This window comes from Antechinus flavipes, chromosome 1 (assembly GCF_016432865.1).
Source record: "Antechinus flavipes isolate AdamAnt ecotype Samford, QLD, Australia chromosome 1, AdamAnt_v2, whole genome shotgun sequence".
NCBI lineage: Eukaryota > Metazoa > Chordata > Mammalia > Dasyuromorphia > Dasyuridae > Antechinus > Antechinus flavipes.
This window is the reverse complement of record NC_067398.1, coordinates 718,597,432-718,622,154: the sequence shown is the minus strand read 5'-3', so window position 1 is coordinate 718,622,154 and position 24,723 is coordinate 718,597,432. Positions and strand designations below refer to the sequence as shown.

The following is a 24,723-nucleotide window of genomic DNA, read 5'->3' as shown; positions in this document are numbered from 1 at the left end:
AGGGGAATCTGGGAAAACGAGGCATTAATGCCCTTTTGGTAGAGTTGTGACCTGATCCAGCCATTCTGGAGAGTAATTTAGAACTAATTGCTGTAATATTGTTCGTGCCCTTTGGCTCGGCGACACCACTACTGGGTCTATATCCCAAAGACATCCCAAAAAAGGAAAAGGACCCACACGCACAAAAATATTTAGAGAGGCTCTTTTCGTGATGGCGCAGGATTGGAAAGTGAGGGGAGGCCCTTCGGTGGGGAGTGACTGAACCAAGTCGTGGTACGGATGATGGAATACTGCTGTGCTGTGAGAAATGACAAGCAGGATGCTCTCAGAACAACCTGGAAAGACTTACGTGAACTGCTACAAAGTAAAGGGAACAGAACCAGGAGAAAGTTAGACCTAGCGACAGCAGCATCGCACAATGAAGAACTGTGAATGACTTAGCTGTTCCCAGCAAAACAATGAGCCAAGAGAATCTCAAAGGACTCAAGCAGATATTGACTGAATACGGACTGAAGCATGCTGGTTTTCACTTTCTTTCTTTTTAAAACTTCACGTCTTGTACAAAATGACAAACGTGAACATGTTTTACATTATTGCATGTTGTACATCCAGCCCTGGGTTGCTCACTACATCAGGGAGGCAAGAAAGGGGGGAGAAAGAGAATTTCAAACTCAAAACTTAAACAAATGTCTAAGAATTATTTCAACATGTAATTGTGGGAAAATAAAATATTAAAAAATAAAATATAGCAAGATGACTTCCCCATCCTATAATTGTGGGAAAATAAAATATAGCAAGATGACTTCCCCTATCCTATAGTACTGCCCCGTTTTGTCGAGCTGCGTTTCTCAATTCTTAAGAAAACGTCCCTCAAGGTGTCGTTGGAAGGAAACGTTAGCCCCTGGTTCATCGGCTCACAGTCACCAAGTCCAGATGAGCTTAAGTCGATACCATTCCCCAAAAGATATATATATCTCCGGCCTTGTGCAGGGGAAGATAGGATTTCTTCCAAGGGTCAGCAAGACAGGTGGTACTGATCCCCTAACAAAGATTACAAGAGACCGGCGAGTCCCATAAAACAACGACCATTCCTTAACTGTCAGAGAAGGGTGTCCCACTTTTCTCAATCTAGCCAATTGTAATGTTTCCCATCTGTCCGACCCTTCCTTTCCTGTATGTTCCCCCTTTTCAGTGGGGTCACTGGCCTTAGAGAGGTGGCCAGCCTGACGTGCTTTGTTATCGGTTTTAGGTATCACTGTTAAACAGCTCTTGGTCTGAGTATGGACCTCAGTTTACCTTTATGACTCGTGATAATTTGGAGATAATTTTGGAGATCTTGATCACCAAGATCAGGGAGGAGCCTGGTTCCCCAAACTCTCTTAGGAGAGTTTCTTCTGCAGAGACGTGGCTGAGACCATGTTCACCCCAATCCCCCAAAATCTTCTCTGAGCTAGGAGGTGGGGACCCCGTTAGGGAAAAGTTAGTCGAGTCTGCCTTTGCCTTGGGGTGTTGTCTTGCGTTCAGCGGGCTAATACGGCTGCAACTGGCGATTCCCCCAAGGAATCCTTGAGTTTGGTTCTTGACTTTGAGAGGGGAGTGAAGAAATCTTCCTTGGATGGGCGGGATACCAAGGGAAGCCGGCAGAACCAGGAGGACCCGCACAGATCATCGCAGGCGACCGCTTTGGCTCTTCTCAGCAATACAAGCCCATCCTAAGGGTCTCAGGAGGAAAAAGGCTCTCCACCTCCGAGAAAGAGCTGACGGGAGCTGAACTCGGGAGACTTAAAATTATTTTTCGTGGATTTTACTCCTGCCCAGCTTAAACTGGCTGCATCTGGCTCTCGGCCCTCTGAGGCTCTCACCGATCTCTGCTCCCACGGAAGCCAACCCCTCTCTGGCCGGGCCCCCGCGTCCTCCTGGGAGTTCGCTCTGCCCCGCGTTCCCTCGCCCTGCCTGGCCGGCTCCTCCCAGGACTCCAGCCCAGCTGCGTCTCTGTGGCTCTGGGCCCACTTCTGACTCTCCCTCCCCAGGGTGGGGAAGGGGAGGTGCCTCCTCTGCCCACTTTTTCTCAGCTTCCTTTGCTTTCCCCCTTAGAACGGAAGCTCCTCAAGGCCGGGGACTGCCTTTCTGCTTACGGTCCGGCCCCTGGCCCCCTGACTGGCAGCAGCGGCTGCTCACGAAATGTTTGTCGCCTTGACTCCCTCCCGCTGGGCCTTGGGAAGAGAAACGCAAACAGAGTCCATGGGTAAAGGGCCCGCCAGGGAAAGGTCCCCGTGGGGGCCACTGTTTGTGGATACGGGGAAGCTCACTAAACGATCAGAGCCGTGAGGGTGCCACGGAGGGGACCAGTGCCCCCCAAAGAGCCAACTGCAGGCGGGTCACCCGTCCCAACGTTTCCTGATTACGGGGATTTTCGGGGGTTAATTTAGCTCTAACTCAGACCCCCCAAAGTCGCTCCCAGCCGAAGGTCTGCCTTGGAGGGCTGACGGAGGCGGAGGAGGGGGATGTGCGCTAGCGGCGAGATGACGACCCAATTCATCACCGTACCCACACCCTGAGAAATCGACTTTCGGGAGGGGCAGGTTTTAAAAATACAGATTTCAGGCTGTCGGCTTCTGATAATAAAGCTCAGGTTTCACATAAACACGCGGAGCGCTCGTTTGTCACCTGCTCTGGCGCCGGCCCCGGCGCTCTCTCCGCTCGGTATCGTTTTTATCCCCGTGTGCAAAGGAAGCCCACCAGGGCCAGGGCCACGCCCCCGGACACACTCTCCCCAGGGCTCTCAGGGGGGCTCTGCCCACTAACGTGCTTCCAAGTGAGGGGAGATGCCTCAGGAAGCTACTTCAGCCCGAGCTGGCTCTGTGCCGTCTGGGCAGGGGCCGGCCAAAGACAGGCCGGAGGAGGGCAGGCCCCGGCCACAGCAGTGGAGGGACGGCACGTGGACTGTCTTGGTCAGGCGGGGAGCAAGGGAGAGCCAGGATGCCGACCCAGAGCCTGGAGCTCACCCCCTGCCCTGAGGGTTCAGGGGGCAAAGGTGGCTGCCGCCAGCCTCCTGGGGGGGAAGGGAAGCAAGGGTGCAAAGGTCAAACTCTCCCAATTCACAGGAGGAGGTCATCACAGCAGATGGGAACTGAGAAGATGGATCGTGGGGCAGCAGGCGCAGAATCCTAACGGTCCTGCTCAGCACTTGCGCCCAGTGTTTCTCTGTTTCTGTCTCTTTCTCTGTTTTTCTCTCTCTTTCTCTGTGTCTCTCTCTCACTCTCTCTCTCTTTCTCTCTCTCTCTCTCTCTTCTCTCTCTCTCTCTCTCTCTCTCTCTCACTTTCTTTCCTTCCCTGTCTCTGTCTCCCCCACCTCTGGTCTCTCATCTGTCTCTCTCTCTCTCTCGCCAACCTTTCTTTCTGCATTGTCAGGAAATTTGTCTTTACTCTCTACCCACAATCCCTCGGGAGAGGGAGGGCACTGGCCTTGGCGAGCCAGCACTCTGCGGGGGTCCGCGCCTCCCACTTGCTTTGTGAGTTGGATTTTTTGGCCACCAACTTCCTGTCTAGGTCCACACTAAGAACAGTGCCAGGGCAAGAAGCCCCTTTCTTTTTGGGGGGAGTCAGGGGGGCTTGTTCCAAGGACGGGCTCCCGGGGTGGAGGAAGAGAAAGAGATGAACTCAAAATGTCCTCAGACGTCTTCTAGAAAGGTGCCGGCTAATATCTGGCTTCTGCCTTAAGGTTCAGGCCGGGCCCCTCACGTTTCCCTCGGGGCTCCCGGAAGGGAGACGCTGCCGCTCCCTGCGGGTGAGACGAGGGAACGGAGGCTGAGGGACGGTCACCGCCTTGCCCGGGGTCCCCAGCTGGAAAGGACCCACGGAGGAATTTGAACCCAGGGCCGCTGACTCTGCTCTCTCCTCGGGGCCACCGGGATTTGCAGTGGGGAAGCACGTGGTAACTTGGGACTCGGTTGATTTTTTTTTTTACTGAACTTGTGCTTTTATCAGGACCTTCCTCGGGGAGTCCCGGAGCTCTGAGAGGTCAGACTGCTCGAGGGGGTCACGGGCCAGTGTCCGAGGGGAGGCCGGCCAAGCAGCTTCGCGCCCGCTGCGCTCTTGGTCCCGTCCGACTCGGTCCGATTTAGGGTTTTCTTGCCAAGGTCCCGGAGCGGTTTGCCGCTCACTTTACAGATGAAGAAACCGAGGCACACAGAGTGAAGGGACTTGCTCAGGTCACACAGCAGGGACGCGTCCGAGGCTAAATTTGAACTCAGTTCGTCTGACTCCACTATGGCGCCTCCTACCCGGCCACCCACGCCCTTCGGGCGATTTGCTGAATGGCCAAAGTCAAAATGGCCTCACAGAAAGGGAAAGTGGCTGCTGGGACGCTTCCCGAGTCCCTCAGTGCTCCATGGGGTGGGGAGGAGGGGAGGGTTGGGGGAGGGGAGACCCGGCCTCCAGAAGGGACCGTCCACACGGTCCCAGAAAACTCCCTAAAGCCCGGACGCTTCAATTTCCCAACCTCGCTCCAGATCCCAGAGTGGGAAACTCAAGGCATCCCAGAAACGGGAGCTTTAACGTTGCTTCTTCGCGATTGCCGTTCTTGCCTTTGTGGGATCTGCTCCTAGCACTGCCCCACATTCAGCAGGTGCTTAATAAGTGCTCCCGGATAAAAGACGTAGACATTTCAGAGTGAGCCCCAGGAAAGCAAGAACTGCTGACTTTTGTATTTACTCCTCCCGGCTTAGCACAGTGCTCTACATACAGTGAGCGCTTAATAAGTGCTTCATTCATCTGTTATTATCACTCCCACCTCCCAATGTGGCTCAGCGGAGCTCAGGCAGGAGGCACCGGAGACAAGGCCAAGGCCCGCTCCTGCTTTTCTCTATTTCGTGGCTGGGGTGGGGGGTGGGGAAGCAGCCCCAGTGACCCTCGGAGGCTGAATGAGGGCGTCCCCGCAGACACAGACCAGGGAGGTGGAGAGGACGAGGAAGAGGAACACTCGGGACTGGCTTGGCCGGATTCACGCCGAGGTGGGGGGCTCCGGGTGCGGGATACGGCGCGCCCTGCAGCCCTCTCTAGCTTTTGGCCAGTCTTGCTTAGGTTACTGAGCCCCCCTCCCCTTTGTTGTAAGAGGAAACGCCTTCATGTTGCAGCTGCAGCCCGTAAGCTGCTCCCAGGATCCCCATGCCCACTGTGGTTCCTCCCTCCCCAGGGGGGCCTTTCTCCCCCTCCCGCCCCCGCCTGGGCTCCCTGTCCTGCTGGGGGAGGCTCCCAGGAAGGTGTGGGGCAGACAGCTGGCTCTCGGGAGCTCTGGGTCAGGCTCCAGGGGCTGGGCTGGCGCTGGGAAGGGGGAGGGTCCCTCTCCTTGGCAGGAAGGGGCTTGAACTTCAAGGCCAAACATCCTATTGTGAAGGCAAAAAACTTCCTGGAGACCAGGACTGGGAAGGAAGAAGGGACAGAAACAAGCATTTATGAAGCACCAACTGTATGCTGGGCTCTCTCTCCATATTATGTCCTTTGATAGTCCCAAAAACTCTGAGTTGGGGCTGTAATGATGCCCATTTTGCAGCTGAGGGAACTGAGGCCCCAGCCAGCGAGTGTCCGAGGTTGGGCCCGGATTCAGGCCCTTCTGGGGGCAGAAGGAGTGGGGGTGGGGGGGAAGCTGCTGAAAGGCAGCTCGGTGTCCCGGGGAGCAGGGAGCCCGGAGCAGGCGAGACTGAGAGCTGAGTGACCCCCCGGCAGGTCGCTGAGTCCCGCCTGCCTCAGTTTCCTCATCTGTCAAATGAGAGAAGGAGACACAAGAAAACCCCAAAGGGGGGTGGAGGGTCCGGGACAAGTCTTCCCTTCGGCAGCCCCGTGGCGCTCCCCGTTTCGGACCCCGGGCCCCAAGCGGAAGCTGCCTCTGAGGAGAGACCCCCTAAGGTGGAGAGGCCGCGGAGGGAGATCAGCGCTTCTCTCCTGCCGGGAGGCTGCCTGGTTCTCAGCTCGGTTCTGGTCGGAGGGTTTTAAGAGGCAAGAAGCCGGAAGAGAAACGGGACCTTGTTGGGAATGAGGCGGCACAAAGGGAGGGTCCCCCACGGTCTGCCAGCGGCAGGCCCGGGGCCCGGGAAAGGCCAGGGGGAGGACCCGCGGGCAGAGGGTGGGGGGGGGCGACCGGTGGGGGCCTCGTCCCAACCGAGAGCTGGTCCAAGGTCCAGGGAAACTCTCGGGCAGACGCCACAAACCAAGGACGCGGAGCCCAGAGTACCAGGGCACAGCTGGCACGGGACGCCCTCTGGGGCCGCTGCCAACCCGGAGCCCGCGGTGCCAGGGCTTTGTTCCACGCAGAGATCGGCCACGGTCGGCCCAAGCGAGGGGAAAGGGGCACCTCCCCCCTGGGGGCTGGGCAGTCCGGGCCCGGGAGCCCCTCGCCAGGCGGACGCCAGCAGCTGCCGGGGGGCCTGGGGGGGTGGGGGGGGCGCGGGTCCATCCGGCCTCTGCCCGGGCTCCGGCCAAGCTCAGTAGCCCTGCTGAGGACCCAGTCACGGCCGCACTCCTCATCATGGAGGTCACGGCCAGCTCCGGGCCCAGCCGCGCCCCGGCCTGCTCCCCACGGCCCGGCCGCCCCCTCTGGGCCCGGGCTCGGCCCCCAAGCTCCACTCTGCTACTGACCGGAACCTGGAACAAGCGGCCCTCTCCCCAGCCTCGGGGTCAAATCCTCCCCCCACAATTATGAGCTTCATGACCTCGGGAGCAAGTCCTCTCAGAGCCTCGGTTCCCTCACCTGTAGGATGGGGGGACAGAGCCTTCAAAGCCTCTAAACCTGCCATCCCACGCTCTGGGTCCGGGGGTGACTCGCCCCACGCTGTGCGGGCGGTGAGAGGGAGGGGCGGGGGCCCGGGGCGGCCTCCACGGAACCCAAGATGGCGTCCGGAGACCAACCGTCCCCTCAGGATGCAGAGTGTGCCCAGCGCGGGGGGCCCAAGCGGGACTGGGCTCCTCGGCTGGCATCACGAGGGGGCCACGGGCACCGATAATCCAGGGTTCTCCGGGTCCGATTCCCCGCCCCCCAGCACGCTCTCTGCCCCCCAGCTTGGCTGAGCGCTTCTGCTCCTTAGGGGTCTGAACAAGCCCTTTTGGGGAAAGGGTGGGAAGGGGCTCTGGCCCCCCCTCATTAAATCCGGGGTGAGGCCCCCCAAGGGGCCGGAGCTAACCGACCTCGTTCCGTGTTTTCTGTTTCTCCGTGTTCATGGGCCCTCGGTGGGCACAAAGGCTGCTGGGAAGGGCCCACGGGCACCCTCAGCCAGCTCTGGACTCTCCGGGCAGCGGGCGGCCCGCTCCCTCCCGTCCCTGCCTCCATCGCGGGGTCTGTCCCGGGGCCCCCCTCCACCTGACGCCTTCTCCCCGGCGCCCGCCCCCCTCCCGGGGAGGAACGAGAACATGGAAGCCCAGGCGAGGAAGGGGCTTCCCGGGCCTCGGGAGGAGCCCCCTGAAGGTCCCCCTCGGGTCCCGCTCCACAACGGCTTCCCCCCAGGCGGCCCCCAGAACCGCGGTGCTCCCGCAGAGGTGCTCGGGCCGGGGCACGGGGGGGGGTCTGGGGGGACAGGAGCTGAGAGGACCGAGTGCGAATCTAGCTTCGGACACTTGGCAGCCGAGTGACCTCGGTTTCCTTTTCTGTGAGATGAGGCTCTTCACAGCCCGTTCCTGCCAGGGTTGCGGGAGCAGATAAAGCCTCCCGGGGGGCTGCAGCTCAGCAGGAGGGACCGAGGCGCTCCTGGCACGCCGTCCCCGGGGGAGCCTCGAGGGGCCGGCGTCCCGTTCCCCACTGGCAGCTGCGGCCCCCAAAGGCCCGACTCCCAAGCTTGTCTCCCTACGTGATTCTTGAGGGGCCGGGGGTGCAGGGTCAGGGGTCAGCAAGCCCCGCCTCCGAACCAAATGGGGGCAGCGCTCCCTCCTGCCAGGGCTGTAGACGCCATCACTGCTGCCCACCCCAGCACAGCCTGAGCTCCCCCAGGAATGGGTGAGAGAGGCAGGCCGTGGGCGGGGAGGGGGGGGCTGGAGACCGCTGAGCTCCAGACCTGCCTCTGGGGCCGACAGTGTCCAGGACGCCCCCCCCCCCCACCCGCAGGAGGCTGGATCCCAGAGGCCGGGAGGGAAAAGGGGCCGGCCTCCATCCTGCTCGGAAAGGCCGCTGGGGTGGGCGGGGCTCCCCGGGGGCACACGGGCAAGGGCCAGAGCTCTGAGTTCCAATCCCGCCGAGGGCTGCCTCGGTTCCCCCTCTGCTAAATGTAAATATGTTTCTATGTATAAACGTTCACGAATATAACACACGACACACATAGATGTGCTTATTTAACATAAATACACACAGACATGTTTAAACAAGCACAAGCACCATGTCCCGAGACCCCCGAAGCCCCCGCCAGCTCTACCCGGCAGCTCCCGGAGCGCAAGGAGGGGCCGTCTGCGGCCGCCATTGCCCGACTCTGCCCCCACGGGGGGGGGAGGGGAAGGGGGCTTCCAGGCGGAGGCGCTGCCGGTTTGGCCATTTCCTTCTCCAGCCCATTTTACAGAGCGGGAAACTGAGGCGGACGAGCGCCTTCCCCGGCTGGATCCGAGCTCGGAACCCCTTGATTCCGCAGCGGACGCTCGATCCGCGAGTCCTTGTGCTGGCTGCCGGGGCCTCGGAGGGGGGTTCTTGCCTCGAGAAGCTTCCAGATGGGGGGACCCAGGGCAGGCCTGGGGGGGGGACCCCGGGCGGGTCTGGGGGGGACCCAGAGCAGGCCCATCCGCAGCAGAGACGAGGGGCTGGACGGGGAAGGGGCGCCGGGAGCCGCAGGGCAGGGACCGCCTGGCATATCTGGGCCGGCTGCCCCCGAACCTCCAGGTAAGCTTTCACCTCCTCCCGCCGGGCTCCGGGCCTCTCCCCTCCACCTCCCTCCCTCCTGGTCCTCGTGCCCTGGTCTGAGAGCCCGGTTTCATGCCAGAGCCCGGTGATGCCCGCGGGCACTCGCCTGCGCCCCTCTGCCCGCAGCCCCTCTCCCGGGCCCCTGCGGCCGAGTTTCAGATGATTCTGAGGAGGGAGGGCCCGGCCCGGGCTCCAAGTGCGGCCTCCCGGGGCTCCGAGCTCCGGCCAAGCAGCCGAGGGAGAGGCCGGCTGGCAGCGCCCCGTGGCTCCGCCCGCTCCGCCTTCTGCCCAGCCCTGGCCCGGGGCCAGAGGGAGAGGAACAGAACGAACCAAAACGGGACTAAAAAGGAAAGTCTCGGCCCGGGCACTCCCAGAGAACCCCCAGGAGCCCCGAGGCCCGGCTGCTCCTGCCCCAGGGAGTCGGGAAGCCCACGTCAGCCGGCCAATAAACATTTATGAAGCGCCTCCTGTGTGCCGGGCACAAACTGTTAGAGACTAAAGAAAGGCAAGAGACGGCTACGGGGGCGGCTCATAAATAACCTCGGACAAACAAGCCTGCCCGGTACAGGAAGGGAATCCGGAGAGACTTCCTGGAGGAGGCGGAAGCCAGAGGCCCAGACCACAAGGAAAGAAATCTTGGCAAGGGGGAGAAAATGCCCAGGACCGTGGAGGGGGAGGGGGGCCCGAAGGCCTGTCAGAGCTGGAGATGCTCGTAGCCGTGGGACCCCGGCCAAGGCCCTTCACCCCGCCTGCCTCAGTTTCCTCGTCTGTAGAGTGAGCTGGAGAAGGGGATGGCTGGCCAGGCCCCTAATGGGGACACGGCTGAAAAAGAGGGGGGGCGCGGGGGCCCCCAAGGAGTCGGGACGGGAAGGGAGAGCGAGGCGGGCGCCGGGGAGACGGCCTGAGGAAGAGTCCGGGGTAGGAGGTGGGAGGGAGGCGAGAGACGGGCTCGGAGAGGGCCCTTTGAGACCAGAACACGGACGGGGCGTCTCTGGGTGGGGGTAGGGCGCCAGAGGGAGAGTCCACGTGCCCGTGCGGTGCCCGAGTGGGAGGGGTCTCTGCGAGGGCAGACTTGGAGCCCCCTGGATGGGAAAAGGTCTCCCGGCTCCCGGGGCACCAGGCGCGGGCCCCTGTCGCCCTTCCCTGGCCCTCGGGCATCCCGCCCCCAAATCTTACCCGTCCTTCATATGGAGAGCAGGGCCTCTAACCCCCATACTGTAAACTCCCTGATTGGGGCCCTTGGCAGAGGGTGGGGTATTCAGCAGGGGCTTAATAAAAGCTTGGCAGCTGAGTCTCAAAAGAGCTCCTTTCTGTGCCAGCAAATACTGGGAAGCGGGGTGGGGGGGGGGATGAGGGGGGGAGGCGGTTTCTGATTCTGACTCTGACTTCCTAGTCCCGGCCCCTCCGTGATGGCCCCGCCCCCTCGGTCCCCCCCCCCCTCCCCCAGCGGGGAACCAGCCAAAGCCAAGGGCCTCGAGAGCAGGGAGAAGCTGCGGCTCTGGCCTTGCTCAGCCCCCCCCACGCTGGCCCCCAGGAACGGCCGGGGCCACTGTCTGCGTGACCTTGGAGGGGTCCCTTTTCTCCTCTGGACCTCCGCCTCTTCTGACAGGACGGGGGTGGGGGCAGCTCCGGGCCCTCCCAGCCGTCCGCCTCGGCCCCTCGGAGTCCAAGCCCGGCTTTTCCAGCAGGAGCAAAGGCCAGAGAGTCGTGGCCCGAGTCCCAAAGCCCAACGAGCAGCCTTAACCGCCAGCATTTCCGAGTCCTTAAAGGTCCCAGCTTCTTCCATCCCCGCACTCCCATGGCCAGTGCCTTGTTATCAGCCCCTTTTACAGATGAGGAAACTGAGGCCGGGACAGGTTAAATGACCCAGCGAGAAGCGGAAGTCGCACTAGGGTCTCCCACACTCTACGCACACGGGAAAAAATGAGCCAGAATTCCAACCTGACTTCAAGGATCTAACAGAATCTAACACTTCAAGTCCTGGCTCCAAATGCAGAACCAGTGCCCCCCGGCCCAGCCGGTCCCCCCAGGCCCAGCCCCCCCAGACCCAGCCCCACCAGGCCCAGCCCCCCCAGGCCCAGCCCCCCCAGCCCACCACGGGGTCCCCCTCTTGGATCCCAGCACTTAAATCTGAGGCCTGAGGAGACCCCTGTCCATGGCCCTGATCTTGCCCTGCCCCAGACTGCCGAGGCACCCCATGTTCCATTAGGGGCAGGACCTTCTTGTCCCCCCCATCCCCGGGGGGCTTCCCTGTAGACCCCGAAGGAGGGAAGGTGAGCGGGACTCCTCCAACTTTCCCCGAGCTCCAGGCGCCAGCGCGGGCTCCCGGGGCAGGACCAGGCGAAGCTGGGACCCCTGGGGTGGGACGCGGCCGCCAGGACCCGCGCTCCCCCGGGGGCTTCTGGAACCCCGGCCTCTGCCGCACGGGGAGGACGGGACGGCCTGTACCTTTTACCCAGAGAGGCACGTGAGCAGCCCCCACACTGCGCCCCCCACGGGGGGCCTCCCCCGGCCCCCCGGCCGCCCGCTGTCATCCCGGGGCCGGGCTGGGACTCGGCCCCCGAGTGCGGGCTGTCACTCGCCAGCTCCGTGACCGTGGCCAACCTCTCCCCGTCCCCGGGCCTCAGTGTTCTCATCTGGGCAATGGGGAGGTGGGACCAGAGCCCTCGAGCCGTCGCTCCCACCTCCGGAGCCCCGGAGTTAAAGAGCCGGGGGCTGCGCGCTCCCACGTTGGGCTCACGGCCCCTCCGCGGATCCCCTTCCCCCAGGGACCCCACCCGGCTCCCCGCGGCACGCGTCAATGAGTGCCGGGCCCCCGCGGCGCGTCAATGGCCGGGGGCGCCCCCGGGCCCCGCGCCAGCCTCACTCACCTTAGGCGTAGGCTGGGCGGCCGCGCTCTCTCCGGCTCTCTCCTGCCCCCTTCTCTGGAGTCGGGCAGCGCCCGAGACAGGTTCTTCACCCGGCCGAGGGGCGGGGCCGAGAGGGGCGGAGCGGGGCCGAGAGCGCGGGCCCGCGGAGAGGCTCGGCGGGGAATGGCGGCGGAACGCGCGCGGTGGGGGCGGGACCTAGAGGAGCAAGTGTGCCGATTGGGTACTGGGATCACCGCGCGCGCACGTCAGGTGGGAGGTTGGTTCTGAGGAGTACTCGGGGGCGGGGCACTCTGGAGTGGGTGGGGCGGAGGGCGGTGAGGTACTTGGTTGGTCAGTCGGTTGTTGTCCGTCGTTGTCGAAGAGGACATGACACCGCTATTTTGGAAGCAAGGTACGGTGTGTCCGACCGTGGCCGATCGGACCGAGGAACTGGCTGCTCTAGGGAGGCGGGACCGGGACAAGGACGGCGATTGGGTATCGGGAGCGCCAGGAGGAGGGGCGGAACGTGGCCATTGGGCACGGGGAAGCGCGGGGAGGCGGAACGGAGTGCGGCGATTGGATAGGCACGGCGGAAAAAGGCGGGGCGCACGCCGAAGTGGGGCGGAGCCCTACGGAAGGCGATGATTGGGAGCAAGGCGGCAAGGGGCGGGGTTTGCTGCAGGCACGCGGGCGGCATGGCGGCGGTGGCGGCGGCGTCGGCCGCGGCGGCAACGTCGCCCCGCTCTTGGAGACGTCTCTTCCGGTGGCGAGCTCCAGGCGCTCGGGCTCCCTGCGGGCTGCTCTGTAGCACCCGGCGCCTGTCAGGTAGGAGTCGGCTCAGCTTCGGCCCAGCCGGGTCAGGGTCACGCGCAGGGTCCTGGGCGAGCTGCAGAGCGATGGCCATGACGTAAGCGCCAGGGGGCGGGAGCGAGGGCGGACCCTGGAGGCGTGCGTCCCCTGCCGGCGGCTCTGGCCGGGCTGGGCCAGCTCTCCTCCCTCTGATGGGACCTGCTTGGGCTCCTTGGGGGGCCCCCGCACCCTTATGAAGCACCTGTTGTATACGGACACGGTGCTGGGTCCCTGCCCTCGAGGAGCTGCCAGTGCAGCTTAAGCGAGCATGTATTAAGCGCTTTTGGTTTTCTGAAGCCCATTGCCTTCATCCCCCTCTGGAGCCACGAAGGATGCTCCCGTCACTTGCCTCTTAGAGAAGCAGCCCCGAGCCCGCGGGCACTTAGGAAGCGCTTGCTGTGTGCGGGGCTAGGAACCGCACCCGTGGTTTCACTATCCACCCGTGCAGCCCCGCCCCTAGTGGGCAGCGCACGGCCCCAGAGGTGTCCCCTGGGCTCGGCTGCCCGTGCGAACCACAGCCGAGGCCGTTTCTGGAGCACGGAGGCTCCCGGGGCCAAGGTTTCCCGGTCGTGTCCAGCTCTTACCTCTCTCTAGAGTCCCAGATCTGCTCATTCCTGGGCCACCCCTCCCAGGGGTGCCCGCCGATGCCTCAGGCTTACCTGGTTCCCCCGGCCCCTCCCCCAGCCTTCCCTGTGAAGACCCCCTCTGCCCCTCCCCCCGCCCTTCCACCCCCCAGCATTCGGATTGCTTCCTGTTTGTTCCCAGCCCGCCGCGGGGTGCCCCGAACACCCCGGCTCTAGCCGCGCCCTGTGCTTGGGTCATCTCGGCCGTGCGCCCCTCCGGGCCCCCTTGGGGTTTTCTCGGCAGAGGTGTGGGGCGAGGCGGCCGTCCCCCCTCCACTACTGAGGCTGCGGCCCAGCGGGCCGGGTCTTGCCCCCCGGGTCCCACAGCCATTGAAACCCGCCGCAGGGTTCGAGTCGGGCACTCGCAGGGGAGCCCGCGGGCAGCTCTGAGCTCGAGGCTGCTCTCATGGGGGCTGGCTGTGGATCCTGCTTCCAGGGAGAGAAGGGAGAAGGTTTGTGGGGGGCAGATGTACCTGGGGGGCAGGTTTGTGGGGGGCAGATGTACCTGGGGGGCAGGTTTGTCTGATTGGGGGAGCAGGTTTGTTTGGGGGGACAGATATACCTGGGGAGCAGGTTTGTTTGGGGGGGCAGATATACCTGGGGAGCAGGTTTCTGGGGGGGCAGATGTATCTAGAGGGGGGCAGGTAGGAGTGGGCCATATACACCTGGGGGGTGGGCAGGTGTTCAAAGCCAGGCCAGCTGGTCCCTTGTTTGCCCTTCCCTGGGCCGGCTGAGTCCTGTGTTGACATTTCCCGTGTCCAGACCATGTCAGGCCCATTCCCCCCCTCTCCCCTCCCCCCCCAATTGAAGGTGCCCCTGCCCGGGTGTGTCCCGAGGTGCCCCAGCGCCCCCTGAGCAGCGTCCGGGGGAGGGGCTGCTCCTCATGTCTCTGCCCGGGCTAGACCAGGACCCCAGCGTGCTGACCCGCGGCCTCCCCCTGAATGGCCTTCGATGCTACAAACCCCACAGGGTGTTTTTCCAAAGGAGCCGCTGCTGGCCTTGGAGCCACGGCCCGGGCCCAACCCCACGGGGGGAGCACGTACAGCTTCAGGCCCCTTCCTCCTCCTCCTCCCCCACAGCAGCCAGTCAACAAGCACTTATTGAGCACCCCTTGTTTGCCAGGCCCTGTGCTGAGGCAGTCCCCGCCCTCAAGGAGCTGCCAATGTAAGGAGGGAAACAACAAGAGGAGGCCCTGACATGGGGGGATGGCAGAAGGGTCAGGCTGATCCTGTTAAGCCCTTGGCCAGTGCCTGGCGGGCAGCAGGCACCTACTAAGTGTTTGTTCTGCTCCGTTCCTGCAGAGGGAGAGCATCGGAGGTGGGTGGGAGATGGAGGGGCTACTGGAAGCCGAGGAGGCAAGTGTGGGGCCCCGGGCTGGGACAACATTGGTTGCCCAATCTGCCGTCTGTGGGGGGGCCCCCGGCCAGGATCTGCTGTCTGTGGCGGGGCCCCGGGTCAGGAACAGCCGCTCTGGCCATGCCAGGAGAAAGCGAGCTGAGAGCGGGTGAGGGGATGGCTGGCAAGCAGTGGCTGATGTGGGAGCCTGACTGGGGGCTCTGGGGCGGGCCCCCCAATCGTGCTGTCGGGGGAGGCACAGCCCTGTAGGACAGGAGGGCCCGCGAGCCCCTGTGGGCACAAGGAGGACTTGCTGCAGGACCTGCCCAGGGAGACCCCCTCTGATCTCGGCCCCCTCCTCAAAGCACTCTTGTTCAGGGCGTGGCCTCGGCCTCCTCCCAGGAGCAGGCAGCCTTTATCTGGGACCTTCTGTCCCTGGCAGATTAGCCTGGAGCCGCCCCTTTATCTGCCCGCCCCGGCAGCCGGGGAGCTACAGGACCCGCTCGGACGTCCGAGAGCAGAGCGGGGAGGTCCCAGGATGGCAGGTCAGTCAGCGGGGCAGCCGGGGTCCTCGAGGTGGCTCCTCCCAGTGGCTCCTCCCGGGGCACCGGGACCCTCTGTCCTCTTGGCCCACTGCAGGGCCCGGGTGGTTTGAAGCCTTTGTGTGGAGTAAGCGGAGGCCGGCCTCCTCTGCCCACACTTGTGCTGGTGGGAAGGCGGCCGGGTCAGCCCGGAGGTAGTAGGACTCAGAAACCTCGGCCTTGGGGCCGCCTCCGCGTCAGGCCTCCCAGCTGGGGGAGACACGGCCCGCTCTTGAGCCCCAGTTTCCCCATCTGTTAATGGGGAAAACGATTCTGGTAGAAGGGACCCCACAGGATCGCAGGGAGGTCTCGGGGATTTCCCTTGGGCCCTGAGAGAGTCGTCCTCTGCTGGGCTGACCACCGGGCCGGGGAGTCATTTCTCTTGTTATGATACGAACAGCTGATGCGAGGCTTTGGGCTTTTCCCCTTTCATGTGGAGCTTAAAGGTTTCCAAGGTGCCTTACGTACGTTATCTTGTGGGACTCTTAAGCCAAGCAATGAGAGCCCATTTGATAGATGAGGAGACTGAGGCTCCCAGAGTCTGCTCCACATGGGGGGGGAACCAGAGGTCTGAGGCCAGACCTCGCCTTGTCTGCCTCCAGCTGGGCCCACTGCCCCTCTTTTCTTGCTAGTGCACAGTGACAGTTTGAGGTGCATGGGGTCCTTGGGGCGGCCCTGAGTAAATGGGCACTTTGTTGGGGAGCCTGGGGGGAGCCTCAGGGCACAGCGAGGGAGGCAGCAAGGGGGAATTCTGCCACGGGACCCAGAGCCCAGTTACAGGGGCTAGCGCCGTGACTCAAATGCTGCTGGATCTGGGCTGGCCAGCCTTGGGAGGGCACGGGCTGCAGCTCGGTCGAGGGGTGGCTCCGGTCGGCCGAGGAAGGGCAGGTCCCTGGGGAGGGGCGGGGTGAGCAGGGAGGGCCAGGCCACTGGGAGAGACCCAGCCCTGCGGAATTACTCCTAGCTGCTTAAGGAGGGTGAAGAGGGGGGTCATTGATGCCCTTTAGACCCTAGACAGGTTCCGGTCCCATGGGTGGGAGACTTTTTTTTAATAGTATTTTATTTTTCCAGATAGAGGGAGATCATTTTCAACATCCATTTTGGGGAGACTTTGTGGTCCAAAATTTGCTCCTTCCTCCCCAAGGCAGCTAGCAGTCTGTTATCAGTCTGCTCTGGGTTAGATAGGAGCGCTTCTTGGTAGCGTATTTCCATATTTGATGTGCTGTAAGTGAAAAGTCAGATCAAAGGGGAAAAAACAAGCAGACAAACGCAAAAGGGGAAAATACTGGGCTGCGATCCACATTCGGCCCCATCATCCTCTCTGCATGTGGATGGCTCTCTCCATCCCGAGTCTATTGGGAATTCCTTGGATCATTGAATTGCTGAGAGAGCCACATCCATCAGAATCGATCATCACATAATCTTGTTCTGTACAGTGTTCTCTCGGTTCTGCTCACTTCCCTTAGCATCAGTTCATGTAAGTCTGTCCTGAAATCATCCTGCCGCTCGTTTCTTATAGAAGAATAATATTCCATAACCTTCACATCCCATAATTTATCTCCAACTGATGAGCATCCGCTCAGTATCCAGTTCCTTGCCACCACAAAAAGGGCCGCCACAGACGTGTTTGCCCACCTTGGGTCTCTTTCCTTCCTTTAAGATCTCTTTGGGATACAGGCCTGTAGAAACACTACTGGGTCAAAGGGTATGCACAGTTTGATAGCCCTTTGGGCATAGTTCCAGATTGTTCTCCAGAAGGGTTGGATCATTTCACAACTCCAACAATGCATTAGTGAACCAGTTTTCCCACATTTCTACATTTCTCATTTTCTTTTCCTGTCATTTTTACCAATCTGAGAGGTGTGCAGTGGTACTGGAGAATTGTCTTCATTTGCATCCCTCTAATCAATAGTGACTTAGAGCACTTTTTCTTATGATTAGAATAGCTTTAATTTCTTAATCTAAAAGGTATCTCTTTATATCCTTTGACCATTTTTATCAATTGAGGAATGGCTTGTATTCTTATAAATTTGAGTCATTTCTCTATGTGTTTTAGAAGTGAGGCCTTTATCAGAAACACTGTAAAATTTTTTTTTTCCAGATTTTTGCTTCTCTTTTTTTTGCTTCCCTTCTTTTTATTCTATATATGCATTTTTTGGTTTGTTTTTGTTTATTTGTTTATTTTCCCCAGTTATATGTAAAACATCTTTTTCATTTTTCACTATACATATACATTCTTTTTTATTTTTTTAAATTTATTTATTTTTTATTTATTTATTTTTAAATAACTTTTTATTGGTAGAACCCATGCCAGGGTAATTTTTTACAGCATTATCCCTTGCCCTCACTTCTGTTCCTATTTTTCCCCTCCCTCCCTCCACCCCCTCCCCCAGATGGCAAGCAGTCCTTTACATGTTAAATAGGTTACAGTATATCCTAGATACAATATACATGTGCAGAACCAAACAGTTCTCTTGTTGCACAGGGAGAATTGGATTCAGAAGGTAGAAATAACCCGGGAAGAAAAACAAAAATGCAAACAGTTTATAGTCATTTCCCAGTGTTCTTTCTTTGGGTATAGCTGCTTCTGTCCATCTTTGATATTCTTCCAATTGTTTAGATATAACTTTATTTGTGTGAAAAGTGTTTTGTAATTGTGGTCATATATTTCCTGGGTTCGTCTTGGCAGATAGACTCCCAAATATTTATATTATCTATATTAAAATGGGATTTCTCTTTCTACCTCCTGTTGCTAAACTTTGTTGGTAACATATAGAAATGCCAGTGATTTACGTGTGTTTATTTTATATCCTGCAACTTTGCTAAAGTTGTTAATCGTTTCTAGTAGTTTTGATTTCTTTAAATATGCCATCATAACATCTGCAAAGAGTGATAGTTTTGTTTCCTCATTACCTACTCTAATTCCTCCGATTTCTTTTTCTTCTCTTATTGTTAAAGCTATCATTTCTAATATAGTATTGAATAATAGTGGTCAGAATGGGCAACCATGTTTCAAGGCAACTGCTAATTTTATTGGGAACACATCTAGTTTATCACTGTTACATCTGATGTTTGCTCATGGTTTTAGATGGGTGCTGTTTATCATTTCAAGGAAAACTCCATTTATTCCTGTGCCCCTTAGTGTTTTTATTAGGAATGGTTATTGTGTTTTGTCAAATGCTTTTTCTATATCCATTTATTGAGATACTCATATACTTTCTGTTAGTTTGGTTATTGATATGGTCAATTATGCTGATAGTTTTCCTGATATTGAATCAGCCCTGCGTTACTGGTATAAATCTCACTTGGTCTAAGTGTATTAGCCTGGTGATAAATAATCTCCTCGCTAATATTTTAAGATTTTTGCATCAATATTCATTAAGGAAATTGGTCTATAATTTTCTTTTTCTGTTTTGGCCCTTCTTGGTTTAGATATTAACACCATACTTGCGTCATAAAAGGAATTTTTTCAAATAGTTTATGTAGTTTTGGAATTAATTGTTCTTTAAACATTTGGTAGAATTCACTTGTAAATCCACCTGACCCTGGAGATTTTTTCTTAGGGTGTTCATTAATGTTTTGTTCAGATTTTTTTTCCCCTAAAATGAGATTATGTATTTTATTTCTCATCTGTTAATTTGGGCGATCTATATTTTTGTAACTATTCATCCATGTCACTTAGATTGTCAGATTCACTGGCATAAAATTGGACAAAATAACGCCTACTTATCGCTTTAATTTTGTCTTTATTGGTGATAAGTTCACTCTTTTCATTTTCATTTTTGTTATACTGGTAATTTGGTTCTCTTCTTTTTTTCTAATCAAATTAGTCTAAGATTTCTCTATTTTGTTGGTTTTTTCATAAAACCAACTCTTAGTTTTATTTATTAGTTCAATGGTTTTCTATTTCAATTTTATTGATCTCTCCTTTGATTTTCAGAATTCCAACTTGGTATTTAATTAGGGGGTTTTAATTTATTCTTTTTCTAGCTTTTTTAGTTGCATGCCTGATTTGTTGATCTTTCCTTTCTCTATTTTATAATTCGTGTAAACATCTAGAGATAATAAAGTTTCTCCTTATTACCACTTTGGCTGCATCCCGTAGATTTTGGTACATTGTCTCATTATTGTCATTTCTTGGATGAAATTACTGTTTCTATGAATTGTTGTTTGACCCACTCATTCTTTAGAATTCGAGCTTGTGACTTTTTATAAAAATCTCTGTACCAATGGCATTCTTGGGATACTCTGAGTAGCAGAGGCTCAGCAGAGACTGCCCTGAGGGTCTAGAACGAAAGACTGTGGGGACCGCATGAATTGACATCTCTCCCACTGACCTTTTGGGCTTGTGCTCATGGGGCACAGGGTGTAGACAGCTGGTGAGGATCCCGGGTTTTATCAGATCCTACATCTGAGGGACACAGATGTGGACAGTGCTTGGAAAAGCACAGGGGCACCTGAGGGGCACAAATGTGGGTAGTGCCCAAGGAAGATGGGGGCATCTGAGGGGCACAGAGGTGGGCAGTTCTCAAGGAGAAATCAATGGCATCTGAGGGGCACAAATGTGGGTAGTACCCAAGGAAGACATGGGCATCTGAGGGGCACAGATGTGGGCAGTGTCCAGGGAAGACACGGGCATCTGAGGGGCACAGATGTGGGCAGTGTCCAGGGAAGACATGGGCATCTGAGGGGCACAGATGTGGGCAGTTCTCAAAGAGAAACCAGTGGCATATGAGGGGCACAAATGTGGGTAGTGTCCAGGGAAGACATGGGCATCCGAGGGGCACAGATGTGGGTAGTGTCCAGGGAAGACACGGGCATCTGAGGGGCACAGATGTGGGCAGTGTCCAGGGAAGACATGGGCATCTGAGGGGCACAGATGTGGGCAGTTCTCAAAGAGAAATCAGTGGCATATGAGGGGCACAAATGTGGGTAGTGTCCAGGGAAAACATGGGCATCCGAGGGGCAAAGATGTGGGTAGTGCCCGAGGAAGATGGGGGCATCTGAGGGGCACAGATATGGGCAGTGCCTAGGGAAGACATGGGCATCCAAGGGGCACAGATGTGGGTAGTGCCTGAGGAAGATGGGGGGCATCTGAAGGGCACAGGCACTCGGGTAGGAGAGCCAGCCTGAGCAAAGATGTGGAGACGGGACACGACTTTGACATATGGGAGACAACAAATTGGGCTGGAGAAATGTGAATAGTCTGGAGGACTCTGGAGCTAGACTAGGAGAGCCTTCAGTACCTGAGGGGGAAACCGGCTTCTGTTCTCAAGCTGATGAGAGGCCCTTGGAGTTTGTAGAGCGGGAGAGCGGTTGGTGTGCCCAGGGCTTCAGGAATGGCACCAGGAACTGGGCGGAGGAGGGATGGAGGACGGGCAGGTTGGCCACAGGGAGGTCACCGCAGAGGCGAGCTGATGCGATCTCAGGGCCCCCCCTGGCCCCACAGGGCCCAGGTGCGTCTGCAGGACCAGACCTAGCAAGAGCCCGAAGGATGTGCCCTGAGCAGGTGCAGGACCCTCGCTGGGGCAATTGGGCTCCGGGGAGGCCCCCGCCCCAGCACTGAAGCTGTTTGGAGGACGGGGGGCTCGCGGCTCTCCGAGAGACCGAGCAGATCCTGGCCGGTGTGGACCCAGAAGCCCCTGCTCTCCCTGAGGACTGGCCGGCCCCTTCTCCAGGTCTTACCATGTCTGTTCCTTCAGCAGGTGTCAATGAGTTTGATCTACTGGTGATCGGGGGCGGCTCCGGCGGCCTGGCCTGCGCCAAAGAAGGTACGTCGGGGGGGGGGGATGGCCCCCGATATACTTATTCAGGACGAGGAACAAAGAAACGAGCAGAGAAGAAGAAGCCCTGAGGGAGGAGGGGCCAGGCCGGCTTCGTGCTGAGCCCCGGGGCTCCTAAAGAGGGGGAAGGGAGGGGAGCACTGCCCAGGGCCAGAGGACCCCTCCTGGGAGTCCGGGGGCTGAGCGGGGGTGGGGAGTCTCTGAGCCGGAAAGGTGGCGGGGGACACGGGCCCCTCCTGGGAGGCTGGGCCTGGACCCTGTGCCAGGCTCACCTCCTCTGGCCCCCGAGCTCCTTCTGGCCTTAGCGGACAAGCTAGTGGCGGGGGGGGCACGCTCACACCGGGCACCCTGGAGTTTCAGGTGGTGCCGCCCGCCACGTGCCCTGTGAGATCGGAGGAGAGTGGGCGGGGGTGCCCACAGCGGGCAGAAGAGGGGAAATGCCCTCTGGGGTCCTGAGAGGATGTGGGAAGGGGTCAGCAGTGGCCTCAGGCTCATTGAGGGGCTCGCCTAACCTGGCTCCTTAGCCATGCCCCTCCATGGCTGCCGTGGCAGCTGGCAGTTTGGGGGGGCCCGAGGGGCAGCTGGGAATCCTCGGGGGTCACACCCTCCTCAGCACCATTGCTGTTACCTGATGATGAAGTAAACACTCTGTACTCTCTCTCTGTCTCTCTCTCTCTCTCCTGTTCTCTCTGTCTCTCTCTCTGTCTCTATCTCTCCCTGTTCTCTCTTTCTCTCTCTCTTTCTGTCTCTGTCTCTTTCTCTCTATTTCTGTATCTCTCTCCTATCTGTCTTTCTCTCTCCCTGTTCTCTCTCTGTGTCTCTCTCTGTTTCTGTCTCTCTCTGTTGTCTCTGTCTCTTTCTCCCACTGTTCTCTCTCTCTGTCTCTGTGTCTCTGTATCTCTCCCTGTTCTCTGTCTCTCAAATTGCAAAGCTGCTGACTTGGGAAAGAAGGTGGCGGTCATGGACTACGTGGTCCCGTCCCCGAGAGGTAAGCCATGAGGGCGATGACGGTGTGGGCAGAGCCCCGGCGCCCGGCTCCTGTTCTGCCCTCCTTTGTCTCCCTTTGCCTGGGAGTGGGGTCCTCTCCTGGATGGGGGCCGTAGCTGGGCGGGATAATGGGGCTCAGCCCGGACAGGACGTGGTGGGCCCCGGGGGAACGTGGGGCAGGAGGCCCGAGGGGGCCGGGCCCAGCTCCCTTCCTTTTCATCCAGAATCTCAAGCCCGAGTCCCCATTAACCTCCCACTGCAGGCGGGTCTGGTCGGACCTGAGGGAGCTCCTGGCCTGGCGTTCGAGGCCCCCCTGCTGATGTCCCACCGTTTCCAGCCTTGTCCGGCCTAACTCTGGGTCCGGCTCCTGGGCTCCGGCCTTGGCCGTGTCCTGGTCCGACTCCTGCTGGTTCTGATCCCTGCTTGCACCACCTTCCTCCCTGCTTCCTCCACAGAGGGCCGGCCTTCCTTCCTCCCCCACCTCCCTGGTCCCAGAACGGCGCGTCCTTGGGGGCTGTGAAGGGCCCTCCAGGAGCCATGCAGGCAGGGACCCCGAGATCGTCCCCCCGGCTCCTCGGGGAGCGCTGGGGGCATCGTGGGAGCACACCCTTGTCCTGAGGGGGGCGGTCTGGGAAGACCCCGTGGGAGCCGGGGCCCCTTTCGCGCCGCGTCATCCATCCGCCATGGCGGGTGTCGCCGTGGGGTCAGGGCCACGACCCCCAGAGTAAGAGGAATTCTGCCTTGAACCTCAGGCACCAGCTGGGGCCTCGGGGGCACGTGCGTGAACGTGGGCTGCATCCCCAAGAAGCTCATGCACCACTCGGCCATCCTGGGGCACGCGCTGCGAGACGCCCCCGCCTACGGCTGGCAGGTGGCCCCCTCGGTGCCCCACAACTGGTAAGTGCCTCTCTGCCCCCAAACTCCCGCCAGCAGGAGGGAATCGGCCCCCGAGGTGGCAGCGGCTGGAGTCGCCCCCTAGGGCCAGCAAAGGGCACTGAGACGGGCGTGCCGGCCACATCCCGGGGGGGGGGGGGGCGGGGGAGGGCGGGGAGGGGGTCTCAGACCCTGAGGGAGCCTTCAGGCCCGCTTGGGAGCAGACCCCCCTCGGTGGGGTCCAGAGGGGTTCTGGGGACTCAGAGCCGGGGAACTCGGGCAAGGGGACTCCGCCTGGCCCTCGGAGCCGACTCGGGGAAGCTCGGTCTGCCCCGGGGTCCCAGGTGCGGGCACGTGCTGACGGCACACGCGCGGCGCTTAATAGGGGCTGACTGCTGGCTGCTGCTGGCCCTGAATGTCTCCTCCCCCTCCCCCCCAGGCGTCAGATGGCACAAGGGATTCAGAACTACGTCAAGTCCCTGAACTGGGGCTACCGCGTGCAGCTGCAGGAGCGGTAAGTGGGCGTGCGTGCGTGTGATACTGTATCTTATTGTGGGTGTTACGTTACATTGTGTGTGGTGTTGGGAGTTATATTGTTTATGTCTGTATAGGATATTGTGTGTTATTGTGTATGTGGTATTGTGTTGTTGTGTGTGCTACTGTGTTATGTGTTACATTGTGTACAATTGTGTTATATTGTGTGTTATAGTGTTATTATGTGTGTCATTTTATGTTATTGTATTATGTATTATTGTCTATGTTTTTGTGTGTGTTATATTGTGTTGTGTGTTATTGTGTGTTACTGTGTTATGTTGTGTGTGCTATTGTGTTATTATGTGTTACATTGTGTACAGTTGTGTTATTCTGTGTTACATTGTATGTTGTGTGTTATAGTGTTACGTGTGTCATTTTATGTTATTGTATTATGTGTGTTATTGTATATGTTATTGTGTGTTATATTGTGTTGTGTGTTATTGTGTGTTACTGTGTATTGTGTTATTGTGTTGTGTTATGTGTTATATTGTATGTGATATTATGTGTTATGTGTATGTTATGTGTTGTATCGTATTGTGTTATTGTGTGTTACTGTGTATGTGTGTTGTTGTGTGTGTTACTGTGCATGTGTGTTATTGTGTTGTGTTATGGGTTATATTGTATGTGATGTGTGTATTATGTGTATGTTACATGTTATATCGTGTTATTGTGTTATGTTGTGTGTTATTGTGTGTTACTGTATATGGTGTTGTGTTGTGTTATGTGTTATATTGTGTGTGTGTTATATTGTATGTGTGTGTGTTATTGTGTGTGTGTCTGGGTGGGCAGGTGTCCATCTCGGTCCACGGGCACGCAGGGTGGGGCGGTCGGCACCAGGTGCTGGCTCTCCGCTGGCCACAGGATCCGACCACTGGGCTTCAGGCGGCGTCTGCGAGGATTGGCCAGGACGGGACGAGGGGCTTCAGAGGGCCGGCCCCTCCAGGCGCGGGTCATTGGCCGATTGATCCTATCCTGGGGGAGCAAGGAGGGCGGACGTGGGGTGTGGGCCTGAGCCCCTCCATGGAGGGGAGAGCCTGGGAGTGAGAGCCCCGACAGCAGAGGGGAGCCGACCGGACGCGGAGGCTGGCCGGAGTGGGCTTGGCTGGCTGGCGGGCTTCCCGGGGTGCCGAGGGGCCGGCTGAGGCATTCTCCCCCGGCCCCCCTGGGTGCTGGCCCGTGCAGCTTCAGAACCAGGCCCTCCACAGGCTGACTGATGCATCTGGGCTTCCCAGGGCGGGACGAGCCGTTCTTGTAACAGAAACCCCCCGGCCTTCCTCTGTGGGACTTGGTGCGCGGGAAGGGCGGCCGATGGTTGTCCGTGAACTCGGCCGGGAAGAAAAGGGGACGTTCCCTTCCTTTGGGGGGCCGGGGAGGGCGGCCCCTCCTTCCTCCGCTTGGTCTCGGGCTAGGTCCCCCCATCCCCCCAGCGCCCCTCGCAGG

General features: G+C 58.6%; 2 protein-coding genes across 5 annotated transcripts in view; one reads left to right on the top strand and one right to left on the bottom strand.

Moving 5' to 3' along the window:
* The window catches only part of COMT (catechol-O-methyltransferase), a 28,778-nt gene extending 16,947 nt beyond the window's left edge, over nucleotides 1-11,831 (bottom strand). Inside the window, exon 1 of the mRNA XM_051973219.1 lies at nucleotides 11,740-11,831. The gene's annotated coding sequence lies outside the window, so the exon portion shown is untranslated. The remainder of the gene's footprint in view (nucleotides 1-11,739) is intronic.
* Nucleotides 11,832-12,442: 611 nt separating this feature from the next.
* The window catches only part of TXNRD2 (thioredoxin reductase 2), a 60,873-nt gene continuing 48,592 nt past the window's right edge, over nucleotides 12,443-24,723 (top strand). The window contains exons 1-5 of one of the 4 annotated variants that reach the window (XM_051973216.1): nucleotides 12,443-12,543; nucleotides 20,812-20,877; nucleotides 21,821-21,877; nucleotides 22,629-22,773; nucleotides 23,189-23,263. In XM_051973216.1, coding sequence (XP_051829176.1) covers nucleotides 21,850-21,877; nucleotides 22,629-22,773; nucleotides 23,189-23,263 — 248 coding nt within the window. In that variant the 5' untranslated portion in view covers nucleotides 12,443-12,543; nucleotides 20,812-20,877; nucleotides 21,821-21,849. Of the gene's footprint in view, nucleotides 12,544-14,994; nucleotides 15,071-20,808; nucleotides 20,878-21,820; nucleotides 21,878-22,628; nucleotides 22,774-23,188; nucleotides 23,264-24,723 lie in introns of those variants that run through there. The other 3 variants (XM_051973215.1, XM_051973218.1, XM_051973217.1) reach the window with 3 other exon arrangements.